Source organism: Leptonotus elevatus, chromosome 13, assembly GCF_054856555.1.
Source record: "Leptonotus elevatus isolate MCC_2025b chromosome 13, RoL_Lele_1.0, whole genome shotgun sequence".
NCBI classification, from domain to species: Eukaryota; Metazoa; Chordata; class Actinopteri; order Syngnathiformes; family Syngnathidae; genus Leptonotus; species Leptonotus elevatus.
This window is the reverse complement of record NC_141251.1, coordinates 15,886,281-15,904,077: the sequence shown is the minus strand read 5'-3', so window position 1 is coordinate 15,904,077 and position 17,797 is coordinate 15,886,281. Positions and strand designations below refer to the sequence as shown.

Genomic DNA, 17,797 nt, shown 5'->3' with positions numbered 1-17,797 from the left:
CAAAATTTATGAGCCAAGAAATGTATTAAGCTTTAAGACGAGACAAACAATCCATATCGCTTAGTTCTGAAAGAAAATTAGAAGCTATTTACAAAGTGCCCAAGGAAACCCAATTTCTTTGATAGAATTCAGAGAGGCAATTAGCAGAGTAGAGCAGACACAGACCAACCTTATAGGTGCCATTTGGGTACTTCATGAAGGAGACGAGGAATATATCCACGGGAAGAAGTGCAGAAGTGATCAGCGCAATAGCGAGTGCGCATATTGCTGTGATGGTTGAAACAACTTCACTCTCCTGGCGACTTTGAAATTTGCGGATGTAGACCCAACAGAAAGCAAGGATGACCTTAACAAATACATAAAATATACAGCATTTAACATAAATGTAACTTGTCACATTTAATAATGCAAACTGCTAAACATAACATTAGCATTCAAGATATATATTTTTTTCAGTTCTTACCCGTCCTCGTGCAAATGCAATATTTATCCAAACTTGGGACAAAAACTAGAATCCATGTACTCAATGCATAAAGGACAGCAATGTGTACCACTACACAACCAATATGTTTAAATAATAATATTAACAATATTTTTGTAGCAAAATAGAACATTTTAGCACCAAGTATCAACATATATGCACTGTTTCTGTCAACATATATGCACTGTTTCTGAAGTGTGGGATCTGCTTAGATTTGATTATGTTTTAAGTAACTAAGTTCAATCAGTGACTTTTATCAAGCGTAGTTGTTTGCCGCTTTAACAAGTTCGCACATCTTCTTAATAAGAGAAAGTGTCCTACTGGGGAGTGTAAGTGATAGACTGCTGAGTTTGAAAAGCATCACGTTGTTCGTGTAGATCTGCTGGCTACCATTTAGCAACACGTAGTGGATACTGGGAACAGCCTCTATCACCTTATCCTATTATAAAACACAGTTAACACCGTATATTCAGTATAGAGCTGTGGAAAAGGCTATGGCCACCTTGAGCTGTGATGTTAATGATGTAAGTTAAACTTAATTAGGAATTAAACATGTGAAAATCAAATATATATTTGTGGATTTTGAAAAACACATGACAGATTTATTTGTGTGAGACAAATACTCTCCCCATAGAAATCGTAAGAAAATGTTCACATAAAAGCAAAGCATTTGTTTTTTTTAATGTCTTCTTTTAAAATAATCAACCTGTTGTGTCAGCCACTGATTGTTACAGACAATCTTCTAAAATGTTTTGCTAATATATCTTAAGTCACTGTCAATTTTTACATCATGCGAAACAACGGCATGCCCATTAAGACAAATATACACATACAGTACAGGGCAAAAGTTTGGACACACACATTCCATTCAATGTATTTGCTTCATTGCCATTAATATTTACTAGGCATGGGACGAGACAAATCCCACGAGACGAGATGTCTCACGAGATTTAGAGTCCACGAGAACGGAACAAGATGAGATTTTTGCAAAATTTGACCATGGAATGGCCACAAAAAAATGGCGCTGTAAAACAAAATGGACTTTTATTGGGGGGAAGCCGGATCAATCTTGTTTGGTTGTATTTGCTATCATCATTTTGTCAATGAATTTGAAAATACTACTACAAATAAAACAGCATGTGATATAGTCAACTGGAAAAATTCCCAAATGACAATGTCAAATTCAAGACACACATGCAGAATGAAGTGAGGAAGCCAGTCCCTTCAGATAAAGGGCTGTCACTCTTAAGCAGGATCAATTAAAAGACAAGCAGCCTTAAGCCCTTATGCTTGTTTTTTTTTTTTTTCAGGTGATGATGCTAGCTTTGTATCCAAATCAAATCAATCTGTGATGGTGCTGAAATAGAGGGCAGTGAGTGGTGTTGTAAGGAAGCGTAGTAGCTTTAATGGCAGCCATACCATTTCTGGCTAAGCCAATAGCTGAGGTTAATTATACACTTTAAGCCGGCTGAGCTACTTTAAAGGCATTCATTTTAGCACTACTGTACTCACTTTGGGGCAGTCGAAAACACTTAACGTAAGTGCAAAAAAGCTTAATGTTGATTAATGTCATAAAACTGTGATCAACTGTTACAAAAATGTATGTAGAGATATTTTACTTCAACTTCTGAAAATATCAGAACACTAGGTCTAATAGTTTGTATTTTATGGGCATTAGGCCGTTTCCCCTTAACCTTGCTCTTGCTAGATGTATTCTTGCGGTATTTGTGAGTTCACAAACTCTCGAGAATCCATCTTGTACCGCTCCCATTGATTTCCATCGATCCGAACCACTGTTGGTTCGGACCAATCACAGAGCGACATTGTATTTGGGGGCGCGATATGCAGCTGTAACGAAAACAAGAAGCGCCGAAGCCGTGGGAAGAAACAAACCAAACATGGCGACACCGGTGGACGAATGCGTGGACGCTGCAATTAATTCTGTTCTCGCTGAATTAGTCTCTTGTATCCGCATATCAACATTGCAAAACCGACAACATAAACTCAACGCCATGTTATCAGCTTGTCACAATAGTCGCATGTCGGTGGCGACATTCTCATCCTTTGCCGTGATTGGTCGAAACAAATGTTAGGTAGAAGTGCGCACGATTCTGCTTCGTCCAATCAGCTCGAAGTGTAGAATTTGTACAGCATGCCCCACATTTCCCAAGCAATTCAACGCGGAGCAGTCCCAGACTGATATTGTGGAGAACTCCCTCGAGTAAAGCACAAATCAATCTGGCTATTGCCAGGCTAGAAATTCCATTAAATGGCGCAATTTTTTTTACTTGTAGTTCTCGCGCGATTTGCGGAAAAATAACGCTAGCCTTTATTTATACGAGTGAGTTCCGACAGGGAGGAATGTCCATAAAACCCAACATATCTGGGCCATCGTTCAAACATTTTTAGAGGTTGAAGTTGACATGAGTAGAGACGTGCAAATGTGTTAATAAACGTAATTTACATGCAAGCTCTGACCAAACAAAATGATATAACCTTCGTCACGATGAAATTTTTCCAAATGCGTAATATGCAACATTCTGTATACTTGTTTAAACAAACCTTTCCAAACTACACATTTTAATATGAACGTAGACTTAGTACATTCTCAATCTATAAGAATAACCGTCACACCACGCGAGTAATGATAAAACGTTGGCTTTAGTAAATCCAAGCGACGGTAGTCTTGTTACAAAACGGTAGCCATGTTGACTCGAAAACAGATTAAACAAGAAAGTTAAGAGGACGCGAAACTATCTAAAGAAATCTTTCTTTCACTCCAAATATGGTGGTGCAACGACACAATGGCACAAGTGCTTACCAAAAGTATACAGGTGAAAATAGACCAACCGACAGCCGACTCGGATAGAAAAGACTCAGCAGCCATTTTCACTTCCTTCAATAACAAAACCACGTGGTTTGAGTGACGTCATAACGTGACGTTCACGTTAAAGCACGACAGTTCAGTGTTTTCGTCATTGTGACACACGAATGTAATAATGCTCTTTAACTTTCTATGGAAAAACAAAACCCATTATATTAGAAAAAGTGTACTGATGAATGACTACAAACATGGTGGACTTAATGTTTTGGATTTCACCACTTTGAACAATACGTTCAAAATTAATTGGGCAAAACATTTTTTGAAAATCCTGTCTCCATTTGGAATTTTGTTCCTCATTACATATATTCTAGGTTTGATTGATTAAGTTGTATTTTAAGCCGGGTCTACAATATAGATACACTTCCGGTAAAGCTCTCTATGATTCACAAACAAGTTCTATTAGCATGGTCCCTTATTTATAAGCACAACTTCTCACCCCATAAATATCTGATTTTGAATAATAAAAATATATTGTACAAAACTAAATCTTTGGTTTTTTTTGGGGTTAAGAAACAGATTTTACAATTTATACAACTTATAAACTCTTTGAATGCACGTAACCTATGTATGTACCCCTGGCTTGTGTTTGTTCAATTGTATACAACTTTCTTTGTATACTTGTTATTTTGAATATGGTTAAAAAAAAATAGATACACAAATGTAATACCGTCATCGATGAGTACAAATAGAAATAGTAAAAGTAAAAGTACAAATAAATAATATAATGCAGCATCCATCTGTGTCATCTGGAACACTTCTGAATCAATATGTATCTATTAAAGTATGTATTTATTAAAAACTTAAAAACTTTACGTAATAAAATACATAATATTAACTATGTGTTAAGACACTAACCTGACCCCCCCCCCCCCTTCCCCCCAACGTGCCATCATTATGGGCCAGCTAGCTGCCAACACAGATGCTGAAAAAAAAATGAAAGAAAGAGAAAAAAAACTGAGGCTAAAATCTGATGGGACTTTAGCAAAAGATAGATGCCACTGTGTTTTTGAAAGAAAAAAGGATACTCCATATTGTGCTTGCTTGGGCAATGTGTCACTTAACTACTATGAATAAATAACATTTATACCACTTACTTAACTAGTTGGAGTAAAAAAAAAATGTTTTCAACGAAAGCTTGTTTTTTCTTTTACGTCTGAAAAAAGTTTTTAATTTGTTTGTTTGTTTGTTTGTTTGTTTGCTTGCTTGCTCGATATGCTACGGATGTTTTCAGAATATATTCACAAAGTTGGGTCATTTGTTATACACACAGCAGGCCTGCTACAGTATTTGGCTTTCTGATAGAGATCTTCATATTGAGCTCTTTTCAAACGAAGTCTCCTGCTGCAACAACCTAAAGCTGAACACATTTTCCATGTCTGCTATCACTGGTCAGAAAGCAAATTTGCATATTTCCCCTTCAGACAGAACGTTGATTGTAATCTGAGTGCACATGTCAGCTTCAAATTCCGCATGGAAGCGTGCAAGCCAGCAGAAATATTATACACCATTACAAATGCTCTGTCATTGCACCGTTAACTTTAGACCAGCTGGAAACAAGTTTTACTTTATACTGTACTTGCAGAAACACTCCAGTATCAGTTAATACGGTTGGTGCATTATTACTTGAAACTTGTTCATATATGGCACCACCTACTCCATCTAACAATGGAAGTATAATTTATTTTGCGTGTTTTCCCTCTTCTTTCAGGTGCACTTTATAAATTTTGTTTAATGCATGTCTGAATAGGGCGGCACGGTGGCTGACTGGTTAGCACGTCAGCCTCCCAGTTCAAAGGTTGTGAGATCAAGTCCGGGCTTCAGCCTTCCTGGGTGGAGTTTGCATGTTCTCCCCGTGCTTGCGTGGGTTTTCTCCGGGTACTCCGGTTTCCTCCCACATTCCAAAAACATGCATGGCAGGTGAATTGGACACTCCAAATTGTCCATAGGTGTGATTGTGAGTATGGTTGTTCGTCTCTGTGTGCCCTGCGATTGGCTGGAAACCAGTTCAGGGTGTACCCCGCCTACTGCCCGAAGCCAGCTGGGATAGGCTCCAGCAACCCCCGCGACCCTTGTGAGGACAAGCGGTACAGTGGATGGATGGATGGATGGATGCATGTCTGAATACCCATATTGGACAAAGGCTGGTGTGTGCCCAGTTTAATGCAAAGCACAAAGATATCTAAAAAAGTGACATGAAGGCAATAAAGCAAACTAAATTGCTGCATGATAGATGGATGGATAGATAGATAGATCGATCGATCGATAGATAGATCCAATGAAGATGATGATGCGTGACATCAACTGTAAAATGAACTTTTATCCTAGTCACAAGTTTAGCCATGTATATGTTGTGCATGATGTTATTTCCATTTAGATTTTTTTGTAATGTGTAGGCAAATGTAGAAATGAATTCAATCAATCATTCAAACCATAGACATAGAATTAAATATCAATAAATAAAAATCATCTGCTCTCATATAAAAAAAAAATCAATTACAGTTTTTATGCAACTCTTGTGAGGATCAAGCGGTTATGAAATTGGATAGATGGATATTCACATTTCAGTTGTATTTATTTATTTATTTTAGTTTAGATAGATAGATAGATATAGATAGATAGATAGATAGATAGATAGATAGATAGATAGATAGATAGATAGATAGATAGATAGATAGATAGATAGATAGATAGATAGATAGATAGATAGATAGATAGATAGATAGATAGATTTATTTTTCGCAATTATTCTTGAAGTGTTTGCCGCAGATCGACTTTCTTTCTTTCACTTCTATTATGTGGTCCTATTGCATGATGATTCCATTGTACTGAAGCTGAGTGCCAAATCGATGCGTAATTGTATCTTTTTTGTCTTCGATGTCTACACGTGTATGCCTCATCTCATCCCAGCAGATGCTCATCGATGGTTGTGTGTGCACGGAAATTAACAACACATTATGAAGACAGGTGCCTTACAACAAAAGTGCTTTGGATGGTTAAGACTCTGAATGAAGTGTATTTGTATTGAAGGCAAACATTGTGTGAGTGTTTTTTCTTTTCTTTTTTGTATGAACACACAATGTTTGCTAAAGAAATGAATGCAAACGTATCTAGTACAAATATAATAATCTACAGGTCCACACAAGCACATTTATACACTCTTATGAGAACAGGGTCAGTGTGGGATTCAAAGTAATATTGCAATATGTTCCAACACTATCAGTCTGTAAAACTAAGACTTATTTTAGTCATGTATACTGTAAGTCAGGGGTGGTCAAGTTAGGTCCTCAAGAGCCACTATCCAGCCTGTTTTCTATGTTTCTCTCCACTAACACACCTTACTCATAATCAGGATCGTCATCAGGCTTCTGCAAAGCTTGCTGATGAACTGATCATTAGATTCAGCTGCGCTGAAGGAGGCAGACATGGAAAACAGGCTGGATCGGGGCTCTCGAGGACCGAATTTGGCCACCCCTGCTCTAAGTGTTAATGTGTATGGTTTCTTATTAGTTTTGCTCCCTTGCTGATTTATTTGTGTTTAAAACATAATACAATAAAATGGTAATTGTTTGTATCTTTAAATTCTTCAAGACTAATATGTGTGTGCATTTTAATTGAACAATATTCAGATTATGCAAAAGCAATTTTGACCAAGATATCATGTTGCATTGGGGGGTGGGGGGGGGGGGTGGTGTGTAAATAACATATTTTCCTCTTCTCTGCACTTACTAACCTCAAAGTCCACTTAGGTTGATGCACTCTACATGTAGGAAATAACCATTTTTAATGTATTTTGATTAGTTTAAACTGTTTTCATGTTGTATTCATATTCTTCAACCTTTCATATATAGAAGTAATTAGCTCATTTCAGGGTTTAAAGTAATTAGGTAGCCATTACATGCTTTAAAAATGAAATAATCCGTATACTGTATGTATACCCCATACATTTCTTTAAATGGGTTGTTTGAAGCCACCAGTTGAGGTGGCTCGGGCATCTGGTTCGGATGCCTCCCTGGGGAGGTGTTTCGGGCATGTCCTACCGGCGGGAGGCCCCGGGGACGACCCAGGACACGCTGGAGAGACTACGTCTCTTGGCTGGCCTGGGAACGCCTTGGGATCCCGTCGGAGGAGCTGGCTGAAGTGGCTGGGGAGAGGGAAGTCTGTGCTTCCCTGCTAAAGCTGCTGCCCCCGCGACCCGACCCCGGATAAGCGGAATTGAAGACGGAACGGAACGGAACGGGTTGTTTGAAGCCAGCTGTTTTCAGACCAATACTACAAGTATTGACTCTTTGAGTACTCACTGATACCAAGCATACCACTTGTACTTTTGATATAAAAAAAATTCATTGACCACAATGACAAAAAAATTGTATCAGGTTCATTCAATTTAGAACATTTAATAAAACGACACAAAAGGAAGACAAGAGGTATATATTGTTATTACTCGCGAGGAGAATGAACAGAGATGTGCAGATCACAATCTCCTGCCCATTCTGACACATTCTGTCGTCCTTCCTCTTTTTATTGGGTTGACCTATCACATGGACATTACTGCTCTGAGGAGTTTGGGGAAATACGCAGCAGCAATGTGACAATCATTTACATATATAGGCTATACACGGGCAACAATGCAAACATTTCAAACATTCCTTAACACTAAAAGCTTCTTAACCTTCAAAATGTTCCGGCCACTTGTCTTGTGATGAGGGCACAGTTCCTGTCTTGTGATGAAGCTTCGTGACTGCAGTCGACTCCAACTCGCACAGTTCAAACAGAGGTCACAATGTTAAATAAATTCACAATGTTGAATAAATGCTTTGCAATTAATAAAGACTAAATATGGGATAATTAATATACATTTATCTAACACGCAAACTGCTGCAATATAGTGACTTACTAGACGTCAGATCTGTTTTGCCTTAAGTATCGGTGGCTGGTATCAGCAGCCTCGATGAGTATCCGATATCTTAAATAAGGCTGGTATCGATCGGCCTGTTACCGATACCTGGTATTGGTACTCGCCCATCCCTGCATTGTACACAAGCTACCATCAACAAAGCACATTAAGATCACTCGGTGTATAGTAAAAATTACTTTGCTTCTTAAATGGTTTGTTATGTCAAGAGGATGTCAAACGTTAACATCTGTTTCCACATTTTCATTTTTATTATGAACTTTTCACAGTGGACAATGAACTGTCTATTACCCCCCAAAAAAAACTAACACCCAGTGACACTAATCTTACTCTTACTCTTATAAAATAACGACTTTCCACTCTCGGGCACTATTAAAGTGATTTTTTTCCCTTTTTCATCAAATGCAAAAGGTCATTTTCATCTGGATGACAAAATCACATTGTTTAATGCCAAACATGTTGCTGTGAGAAGTGGAAATTCTCTCCAAATTAATGAATACTTTCAAGCCTAAAAAGTCACTAAGCAATAAATAAACTGCTAGCAGGGACAAACGTTATTTTTCTTTGTGGAAAAATGCCAAATAATTGTTACAACCAATGCAACTACTTTGAACTTTATACAGAATATTTTATGCTTTGTTCAAAAATCTTAATTAGGCATCCTACTATAAACATATTCTGTTTAACCTGTTCAATCCATGTATTTCACTACTCTGTGTCGTGAACAGAGAGGGAACATTAAAACACACTGTACAAACATTCACATGCATAGGAGCTGAACACTTGTGTGTGACATCTGAGATGTTGGTCTGAAAAAAATATAAGGAGACAATGATAGCACCTTCTTAAACGCCTTAACTGCAATGTAAACACACCTTAAACATCCATCCATCCATTGATTTATAGCACCGCTTATCCTTACAAGTGTCAGGGGTGTGCTGGAGCCTATATCAGGTGACTTTGAAAGGCAGGATGCACCTTGAATTTGTCACCAGCCAATGTCGCCAGAGCAGCACCATAAACTTATTTTAATTTCATTTTAAATTAAACAATGTCTATTAATGATTAAACAATAATCAAAAATAATTATTGACTAATTTGATAATCGATTAGTTGTAGAAGAATCCCTCCACCTCTCCGTCAGTCGCTGTAAAATTTAAATGATAGTCCACCAGTGCTGACAGCTCTGTCTAGCAGAAGGGCCATCCACTTATTAATGATTAATAGGTTATAAAGCAAAAAAATAAATAAATAAATCCACCGTTGATGAAAATGTTGTTATGCTTGTCCACCATCACAAATATTGGCTATTTGTTATGTAAAAGGCGAAACCGATTTTGTTAAAGGTTGTATCAAGATAAAGCATTGCTGTGTATTGTATGTCATGTTCAAAGACCCCTGATATTACCCCCGATAGTGGTACAGCCCATTGATAGGTGTCAGTAGGTGCAGGTGTCAGACTGTTACTGTAGGGGCGTTAGATGATGTAAATATTTATCACCCTCTACTGAATGAAGATGGACAAATAAATGAAATATGACACTCCACATTTTTGGGGGGTTGTGGTGGTGGTAACTTGGCCTTGGCGGAGGTCTGAGTGACATTCTGGTGAAGTATGAATAACAGCTTTCCTAATAAAACTGTCTGGCTAGCTCAGTGCTTCTCAGTTATTTTTTGTTTAACCCCCCCCCCCCCCTTTCCTAAGGGAAGAAGAAAATATTTCAAACCCTTCGTTGGGACTATATTTAGTATCAATTATCAATATAATTGTCTGCAGAGGAGCTAATTCTGGGATTACCCCAGGATTACAGGCGTGTGCGTTGCGTTTCTGCTCCGCTCCGCTCCGCCGGCGCAGCAGATTCGCTTCCATTCTATCAGTTTGTTTAAATTACACCGGCTGTGTATGTGCTGCGGATCGACTGCGGACCAGCTGCGTTGTGCCGGAGCCCGCCGCACGGATGGACCTATTTTCTATTTTTGCCAGACGACGCATCCGTCGGCATCCGTCAAATGGCAAACTAGCACATAACACATCGAGCGGGACAGGAAGACACAGTTTCAAAATAAAAAAATATCCAGTTAATTTTCAGAATAAAATACCCACCAGATCCTATTTCGCAATCATGTCAGCAAAACGTCATAATGCTTAACGCTTATTTCACCGCAGCAAATATGAACGAGAGATTTATAATGGAGGTGGATTATATATGACACGGCACATCGTTTTTATTTGAACAACCTAAAGATTGATGCTGCAAGGAACATCATAGTAGAAGCTGTGGAAGTGGACAGTAAGTTCAATCAAAGTCCACCTCTCTTTCTGCTTCTCTGTTGAGCACTTTCTGTGTGTTTGTCGTTGTTTTTAATGCCACATTATTGCGCGCGATCACGCGAGACATGGCGGGAAGTTGTTGGCGACGAAGCTGCCGGACCGCACCTGTGCGCAGCTGATGAGTTTTGTCCATAAAATTGACGTGTCCGGAGCACGCAGTCAAGACGGAGCGGAGACGCAACGCTCACGCATGCGGTGTAATCCCGGGGTTACTGTGCTCCATGCAACTCTCTAACAATGAGAGCGCCACTGCCCCCTACTGTAGTGGATATGCAATTACACTTTATTAAAGCACAGCAAAAATAAATAAACATGTTCTCTGGGGTCACACGCATATTGGAGAAAGACTAGGTTAGTGGTTAAGCTGTTTTATTCACTTTTTTTAAATAATTTTTTTTACAGTGGGTAATTGATTAGCAATTAGGCTACTGTAGCAAATCTGTTCTGTGATCCAAAGAGCTATAAATAACTAACTTAAAAAAATATATATAGATAGCCTATTTCTTGTATAATGGCTATAGTAGATGAATAATATATATAATTATACATCTCCACCTTTTCTCATCTTGCCATTATCAAATCTTACCTTTAAAAAAATAAATAAATAATTGATTTATTTTAAATAGCTTGAGAAAATGTAATTGATGGTGACGCTGACAACCAGGGCGCTTGCACACTTGGCTGACTTGTGTTTGTTGCCTGTGTTGTGTGCTTGTTTTGCTGTAGGTCTCCTGCATGGAGTGACAGAGTGGAGTGGGAGGGCCACTTCGTTGTAACTAATAAGGAGCTCTATCAGCAGGCGATCCCACTGTGACTTATTTCCAAGTCCTCAAACCCGCAGTCGGACTGATCGTTATCTCACATGGATTATGCGCTGCTTTCTTCCTTTTCTTCCTTACTGCCTTAGAGGAAACTTTCACCGGAACTGTAAGTACTTAACACTTCTAAAATAGGGTTTACAAATTTGAATGTATGCCCACGTTTGCGCTTTGAATCACAACACCTTACCTCATCTGATGAGCTCTTTTTCTTTATTTTTTTTTCAATCGGAAATGCTGCGCTAAAATGTTAATTTGGCATTTTTTTAAGTAGCCTATGTGCTGGATGGCAATACCTGTTTGCAGATAAATATAGGATTTACGTATGTCGGATAATATGAGGAAATGAACCGCTAACCCCCCAAATTAAGTCAACAGCCAATCACCGAACGCACTCAAAAACATTTTTTGGGGGGAGAGGGTGTAGAGGTGATAAAATATTGAGAGCTGCCAATAAGTTATAGACAGCCAGAGTGGCAGAATAGAACTCAGTAACTTTATGTTTAAGCACTTTATTAATATTAACACATAAAACATTTAGTGGCAAAATATTTGAATGGTGCATTGATGATCCATAAGTGTAGGGCTCTGCTTAAAGTAAGGGTTGTGTGTGTGTGTGTTGAGAATAACATCACGCCTTCACACAAACAAGGAACGCGATACCTCTGTAGTGCTACTTGTCCCATGCTTGACTTCAAGTTGTCACTTCATCCCTGAGCGCCATCATGCCAATGGGCCAAAAGTGCCATGCTGTCAGGCTCCAGTGTAATGTGGGTGTATATTGTGGTCTCATTGGGTCAAGTTCAGTCCTCCTGTGCTCTTTCTTTCACAGCTGAAAGCAGGTTGGATTTTATTCTAAATGTAAATATACTCATTAGAATGCACACTCTGCTGTATTATTGTGTTGCATACCACAGTGTGAAGCAGGTCCTACACATGCAAGCAAAGTGTCAGCGAGAGGGGCGAACAAAGTATGCTGTACATCTTGAACTATAGGGGTGATGAGGTTGGTGCCTTGCCTAACGGCACCTAGACAGTAGTCAGGAAGCAAACTAACATATTTCTAACAACTAGAGTTGCCGTTCTCATTTTAAACTGTGACCCTCCAATTCCCAAACTTACTCACACACCATGATGCGCTACTCCTGCCCCTAAAGTGAATTAAGGGTTTGCATCTGTTGTAATAAAGATTAAAGGACAGTTTTCCAAATTTGCTGTTATTCTTCAGGAATAAAAAAAAGAGTATGCTTCTAGACTCATATAGGAACACCAGTGCGACCTAATGAGATCCAGAATGGGAGCTGTATAAAAAATGATCCCTTCTAATGAACTACAATGTATCCCACTAGACATCTCAATTTTTATGATACTATGAACCATGACAAGTCCAACCATCCAATTTCTATCCTGTCAATCTTGTTCAGGGTCACGTGTGAGCTACAACCTACCCTATCTTACTTTGGGCGAGAGGCGATGTACACCTGCAACTGGTCACCAGTCAGTCACGGGGCACAAATGGACAAACAACCATTCACATTCGTAATCACAACATAGACAGGATTCAAACCCAGAACCTCTTGTGCTAACCACATCCCTCAGTAAGCTGATTGACAAAAAAAAGTTGTTAAAACAATCCAATTTCAAAAATATATTCAGGCATAGTTTTTACTAAATGAGCTGTTTTAATTTTAGATATGGACAAACATACCACAGCATTTGGTACATTTGTTACTTGAGTAAAAGTACAGTTAGGCCTTTCTTATCAGACCATAACCATAAGTCACTGTGTATAATACTACTTGAATAAAAGTCCCAAAGTAGCTAACATTAGTTGTGCTAGCTTGAGTATCAAAATTTATTTCCTGACATAAGATGTATTTAAACATTGGAAGTAAAAGTATGAAAGCAAGCATGTTTTTATTTATTTAGTTCACTCCAACAGAGTAGCTGAAGATCTGCATGTTGGTTAGTGAACAAAGTTAGCCTGGCCATCACAGGATGCTGGCATCTGCTAGCCTCAAGCTGGAAGAAATGACAAAGAGATAGAGAAACAAACATTACCAATGCGCTCATATAATGACCTAGTGATTAGCAGCATCTCATTTTCATTACATCCATCTACTGGTTTATCTACCACACCAGGACAGGCACAACCTTTCATCCACTTTGGGCTCTGCAGTACAGACATTACATCAATGAACAATTCTTCAGATTTTATTTTGTTGTAACAAAGCTCATTAAGGAAAATAATATGATTCACCTCAAATCAACTTTATTTATTGAGCACTTTAAAACAACCAGCGCTACATACAAAGTGTGCATGGAGTAAAAGCAGACATACAAAAACAAAGACAGTTAAAACAAAAATGATTTCATATATATCTGCACCACATAGTGGCCAAAGTGCTTTACAAAGCCTCACATTCACCCATTCACACACCAGTGGGAAGCTGCTGCCAGGTCCAATGGGAGCAAATTAGGGTTCAGTGCCTTGCTCAAGGACACTTTGACATGGTCACAAGTGTTGAGGATCGAACCCACAACCTTTGAACTGGGAGATGACCACTCTACCACTGAGCCATGTCGCCACTTATTATTAATCAGATTAATAACATAAAAGCAGTAATGCTGAGTCAAGAGCCATGTGTTTTTAAGGGACTTTTAAAAATAGACAGAGAAGGGGCTTGCCTATCATTTAAATGTGAGTAAAAGCATACATTTTGCACGAGAGTATAAATGAAATATGCCCAAAATATATTTTTTAATGAAGTACAGATGCGTGTAAATTCTACCAAAATAAAGAAACAATTTTGTACTTTGTTCTATTACAAGACAGTGTAAAGATGTGCTTGAAGGATGCAATGTTATTTATACAGCCTAACTAGTGAGCAGGACCCAGTATTGAGCCTTGTGGGACACCCTTCGTTACCAAGAGTTACGCATTGTTGTTGTTCTCGATAATTTTGAAACCAGTAAAGTGAGTGGGATTCTAGTTTGACACTTTCAGCCTTTGTAGCAGCAGCCAAAACTTGGCTGTGATCTTTTAATAGGGCAGGTGCAGGCTTTCCATTGGTCCAAACAATGTTATTTGTGACAGATGTGATTGCAATAGTGGTCCATTGTTTGAATTGGGAATTGGAAATATAATGAGGCATCACTTTTCTTTTATTATGCAGTACACCACTGCACAATTGCACATAGTGATAAAGGTAAAGTTTAATTAACACCACTGTGACAGTGTCAATCCAAACTTAGCATTATTATCTTTGTAAATGCGTTTATTTTGATGCATCCCTTAGATTTCAGTGTAAGGGTGCCTGATAAGAGTTCTTGCTGTATCAGAAATGTTTCAATCAGTAACTTCAGAATTGTTCATATCAAGTAAAACAGCACGCCAAAGAAAAAAAGTTTCGGAAAGTGTTTCGGTACAATTCCCCCCCTCCCCAAAAACACTTTATTGTAGGCTGTCTTTGCTTTTCTGCGCAGTGTGGCATCGTAGCGATGTCAACGCTATTGTGCCACATGCTTCTCCACATGCTCACAACTTGAGGCTTCTAGGTTCACTCCTTTCATGTGAGGCTCTTCATCACAACACTGTTGACAGCGCATGGATCAAAACACTTGTGATTAATGCTGCGCGTACAGCCAAGTTGAATGCTTTCATAGCTTGAGTTAAACACTATAATAATCAGAACAGACCATGGAAACAATCACTTAAGAATACTCATACGCTAGTGTACATTCCGCATCATATAATTTGTTCCCTTTGTTGAATATAGTAAGACAAGTAAATGATCAAATTCTATTGGATTTGACATTGATGCACAGACAGGCTTTTGGGACATATACAGCCACCAGAGTCAGACAGTTAAAATAAAATTACATCAAAAATCATATTACCTATTACTGTCTTTTAAAATGAAGAGAAGGCTTTTAAGAATAATTGATAGAGCACAGGAAAAGTGGATGCATGATAGAAAACTGTTTCAAAGTCAAGCAGAATGGGTTTCAAATGAAATTGTGTATTGTGCCTCTATTAAGGTTTTCAAGGAAACAGCTTTATTGCGTCACAGCCATGACCTGCCTGCTAAGATGGACTGCTTTTCTTTGGACTGTACTCTTAACTCCTTGCATTTTCGGAATGGCAGTTAATGAACGGCCAGGTAAGCACATTGGTGGTCACATGTCATAAATGTATACACTTATACAAATAATCTGGAGTATTTTAGCTATTCATCGATCCCACAATTTTTCGTTAAAATCTCATTGTGTTTATTTGTTTTTGCAATCCCAGTTTTGTTTATCTCAGCTGGTTCTTGTTAGTTTTACTTCTTGGTTTTGTTTAGTTTTCTACCATTTGGTCACACTCACCTGTCTTCTATTTATAATTAGTACATTCCACTTTATTTATACCTTTGTGGTCCCCCTGCCTTCTCCTTGAGTTTGTACAATACATTCATGAAAAAAAGTGAATACTAGCATCTTATATAAACTTTATGCGAATAAATGATAGGATTGACATATCACTTAAATCTTCTATTCGTGTCACTCCTCTTCTAGCACAATGAATACATGGAACGAAAACGCTTAATGTGTGTGTGATGAGATTGTGATAGAGCCCAATTCAAACATTCATCATCACCATTAGAACTTAATTATCAACATTAAGTTGTTTTGCCATTGAGTTTAATACACACAGCAGTGCAACGTTGCCGCTATATATATATATATATATATATATATATATATATATATATATATATATATATATATATATATATATATATATATATATATATATATATATATATATATATATATATATATAGCAATTTAAAAAACCCTCCAGTGACTATGTTAAAAAAAAAAAAGCGACTAGCAAAATACCCAGCGACTTTATCTGCTGTCGTGGGAAACTTTTGGAGACACCCTCCAATCTGCAGTCACAGCAGGAGACACGTTTAACATGAAATTCCAATCATCCAAACATGCCCAATTTGAAAAACCTGCTCTTGTCATTGTTTTGTTTTGTCTTCCTCCAGATCACTCCTGTCCCCTACTGAATGTCGAGGTACTCAGGTTTTCTGATAGCTTAGATGAAACCCTAGAAATCACAGGTATGTACAGAATGAGAAATTCTGCAATGCCTATAACACATTAAAATCTAATGACATGCCTTCCTCCACAATCCTCTTTTGCAGGATTTGATCTCACAGAAAAGTTTCTTCACCGGAAGGGGACAGTCACAGAAGACCTGCCTTCCTTTCGCCTGGGAAGCAGCCCACTTATCAAGCCAACTATGTGAGTCGCAAATACGGACCATGTACTGTATGTGTGCTACACCTGCATTTGTGTTTTGTTTGCAGTCTTTTGTAGATGTTTGAGGACAGATGGCCTGTCTGGCTACCGGGGGCCAGTAAATACTACCACTGTATGTATTTAAGCTTTGTACCCCTCTGGTGCAATGCAATGCAAAGCCTCTCATGTGTCGCCAAGACTGTAAACACTCAAACTGTGCCTACTGAGATTTACACTGGAGTTTCCAACAATATCAGTGGAAGCCCTACCAAAGACCAAATAGTATTATAAGAAAAGGCAAAAATATTACAGGTAATATGAATGTGGGTAGCAGTTCACAATATGCTTATCATAGGACCATTCTTTTTTTGATATATCTTTTTTTAGTTGAAGACATACTGCAGGTATAGGGTTTACTAGTGAAAACAATTAAAACGGAGAGTAGCTGTTTCATCAAATCAGGCTCTCTTCACCTTGAATTCAAAAAGCGTTGTGTTCTTGTATTCCTCATCTCCATGCAGCTTAAGGAAATGTTCCTTTAGTTTTACTAGATTGTAGTTGTGCTGGACTATAATTGGATTCGAATTTGGCATTGCAAATCCTGCAGTTAGGACACTCAACTCTATAACTTGTAGAGCACCTTCAAAACCACCACTGTTTTCTAAAGATGGAACCCAGAGGCAAAAAATACAATGAAAAAAGTAGAGGCCCCAGAATTGAACCCTGTGGAACACCATACATTCTGTTATACATGTGAATTCTACACTTCTTCCTACTCCTTTTCAGAACGTGTAAATGTTAGGCGTTGCCCATGTGTTTTTTTTTCTAAGTACTTTTGTTTTTTTCGTTTTATACATGTTCAGAATAGATTCATTCATTCATTCACAAAAAAATATATATTACACATACTCGTCTGACCACTCTCTTTTTTTGCTCAACAATAGGGGCTTTTTCCACCGCCGGAACCTTTGGAGAACTTTTCAATTTACCTTTGTAAAATTCAGTCTGCGTGTTTTTCCACCACCACCAATTTCCGGGGTAACTAAATTCCCCAGGGGGCATCTGAGTACTA

The 17,797-nt window shown here is 38.2% G+C and overlaps 2 protein-coding genes across 4 annotated transcripts in view; one reads left to right on the top strand and one right to left on the bottom strand.

The window, feature by feature from the left end:
- The window catches only part of lmbrd1 (LMBR1 domain containing 1), a 44,771-nt gene extending 41,372 nt beyond the window's left edge, over positions 1-3,399 (bottom strand). The window contains exons 1-2 of the mRNA XM_086093063.1: positions 3,303-3,399; positions 170-346 (exon numbers count right to left, since the gene is read on the bottom strand). Of these exons, the coding sequence (XP_085949189.1) occupies positions 170-346; positions 3,303-3,368 (243 nt within the window). The 5' untranslated portion in view covers positions 3,369-3,399. The remainder of the gene's footprint in view (positions 1-169; positions 347-3,302) is intronic.
- Positions 3,400-11,423: 8,024 nt separating this feature from the next.
- Positions 11,424-17,797, top strand: part of LOC147163988 (uncharacterized) — a 120,516-nt gene continuing 114,142 nt past the window's right edge. For 2 of the 3 annotated variants that reach the window (XM_086092936.1, XM_086092935.1), the window contains exons 1-4: positions 11,424-11,536; positions 15,469-15,590; positions 16,470-16,544; positions 16,629-16,728. In XM_086092936.1, the coding sequence (XP_085949062.1) occupies positions 15,503-15,590; positions 16,470-16,544; positions 16,629-16,728 (263 nt within the window). In that variant the 5' untranslated portion in view covers positions 11,424-11,536; positions 15,469-15,502. The remainder of the gene's footprint in view (positions 11,537-15,468; positions 15,591-16,469; positions 16,545-16,628; positions 16,729-17,797) is intronic. The other variant, XM_086092937.1, reaches the window with a different exon arrangement.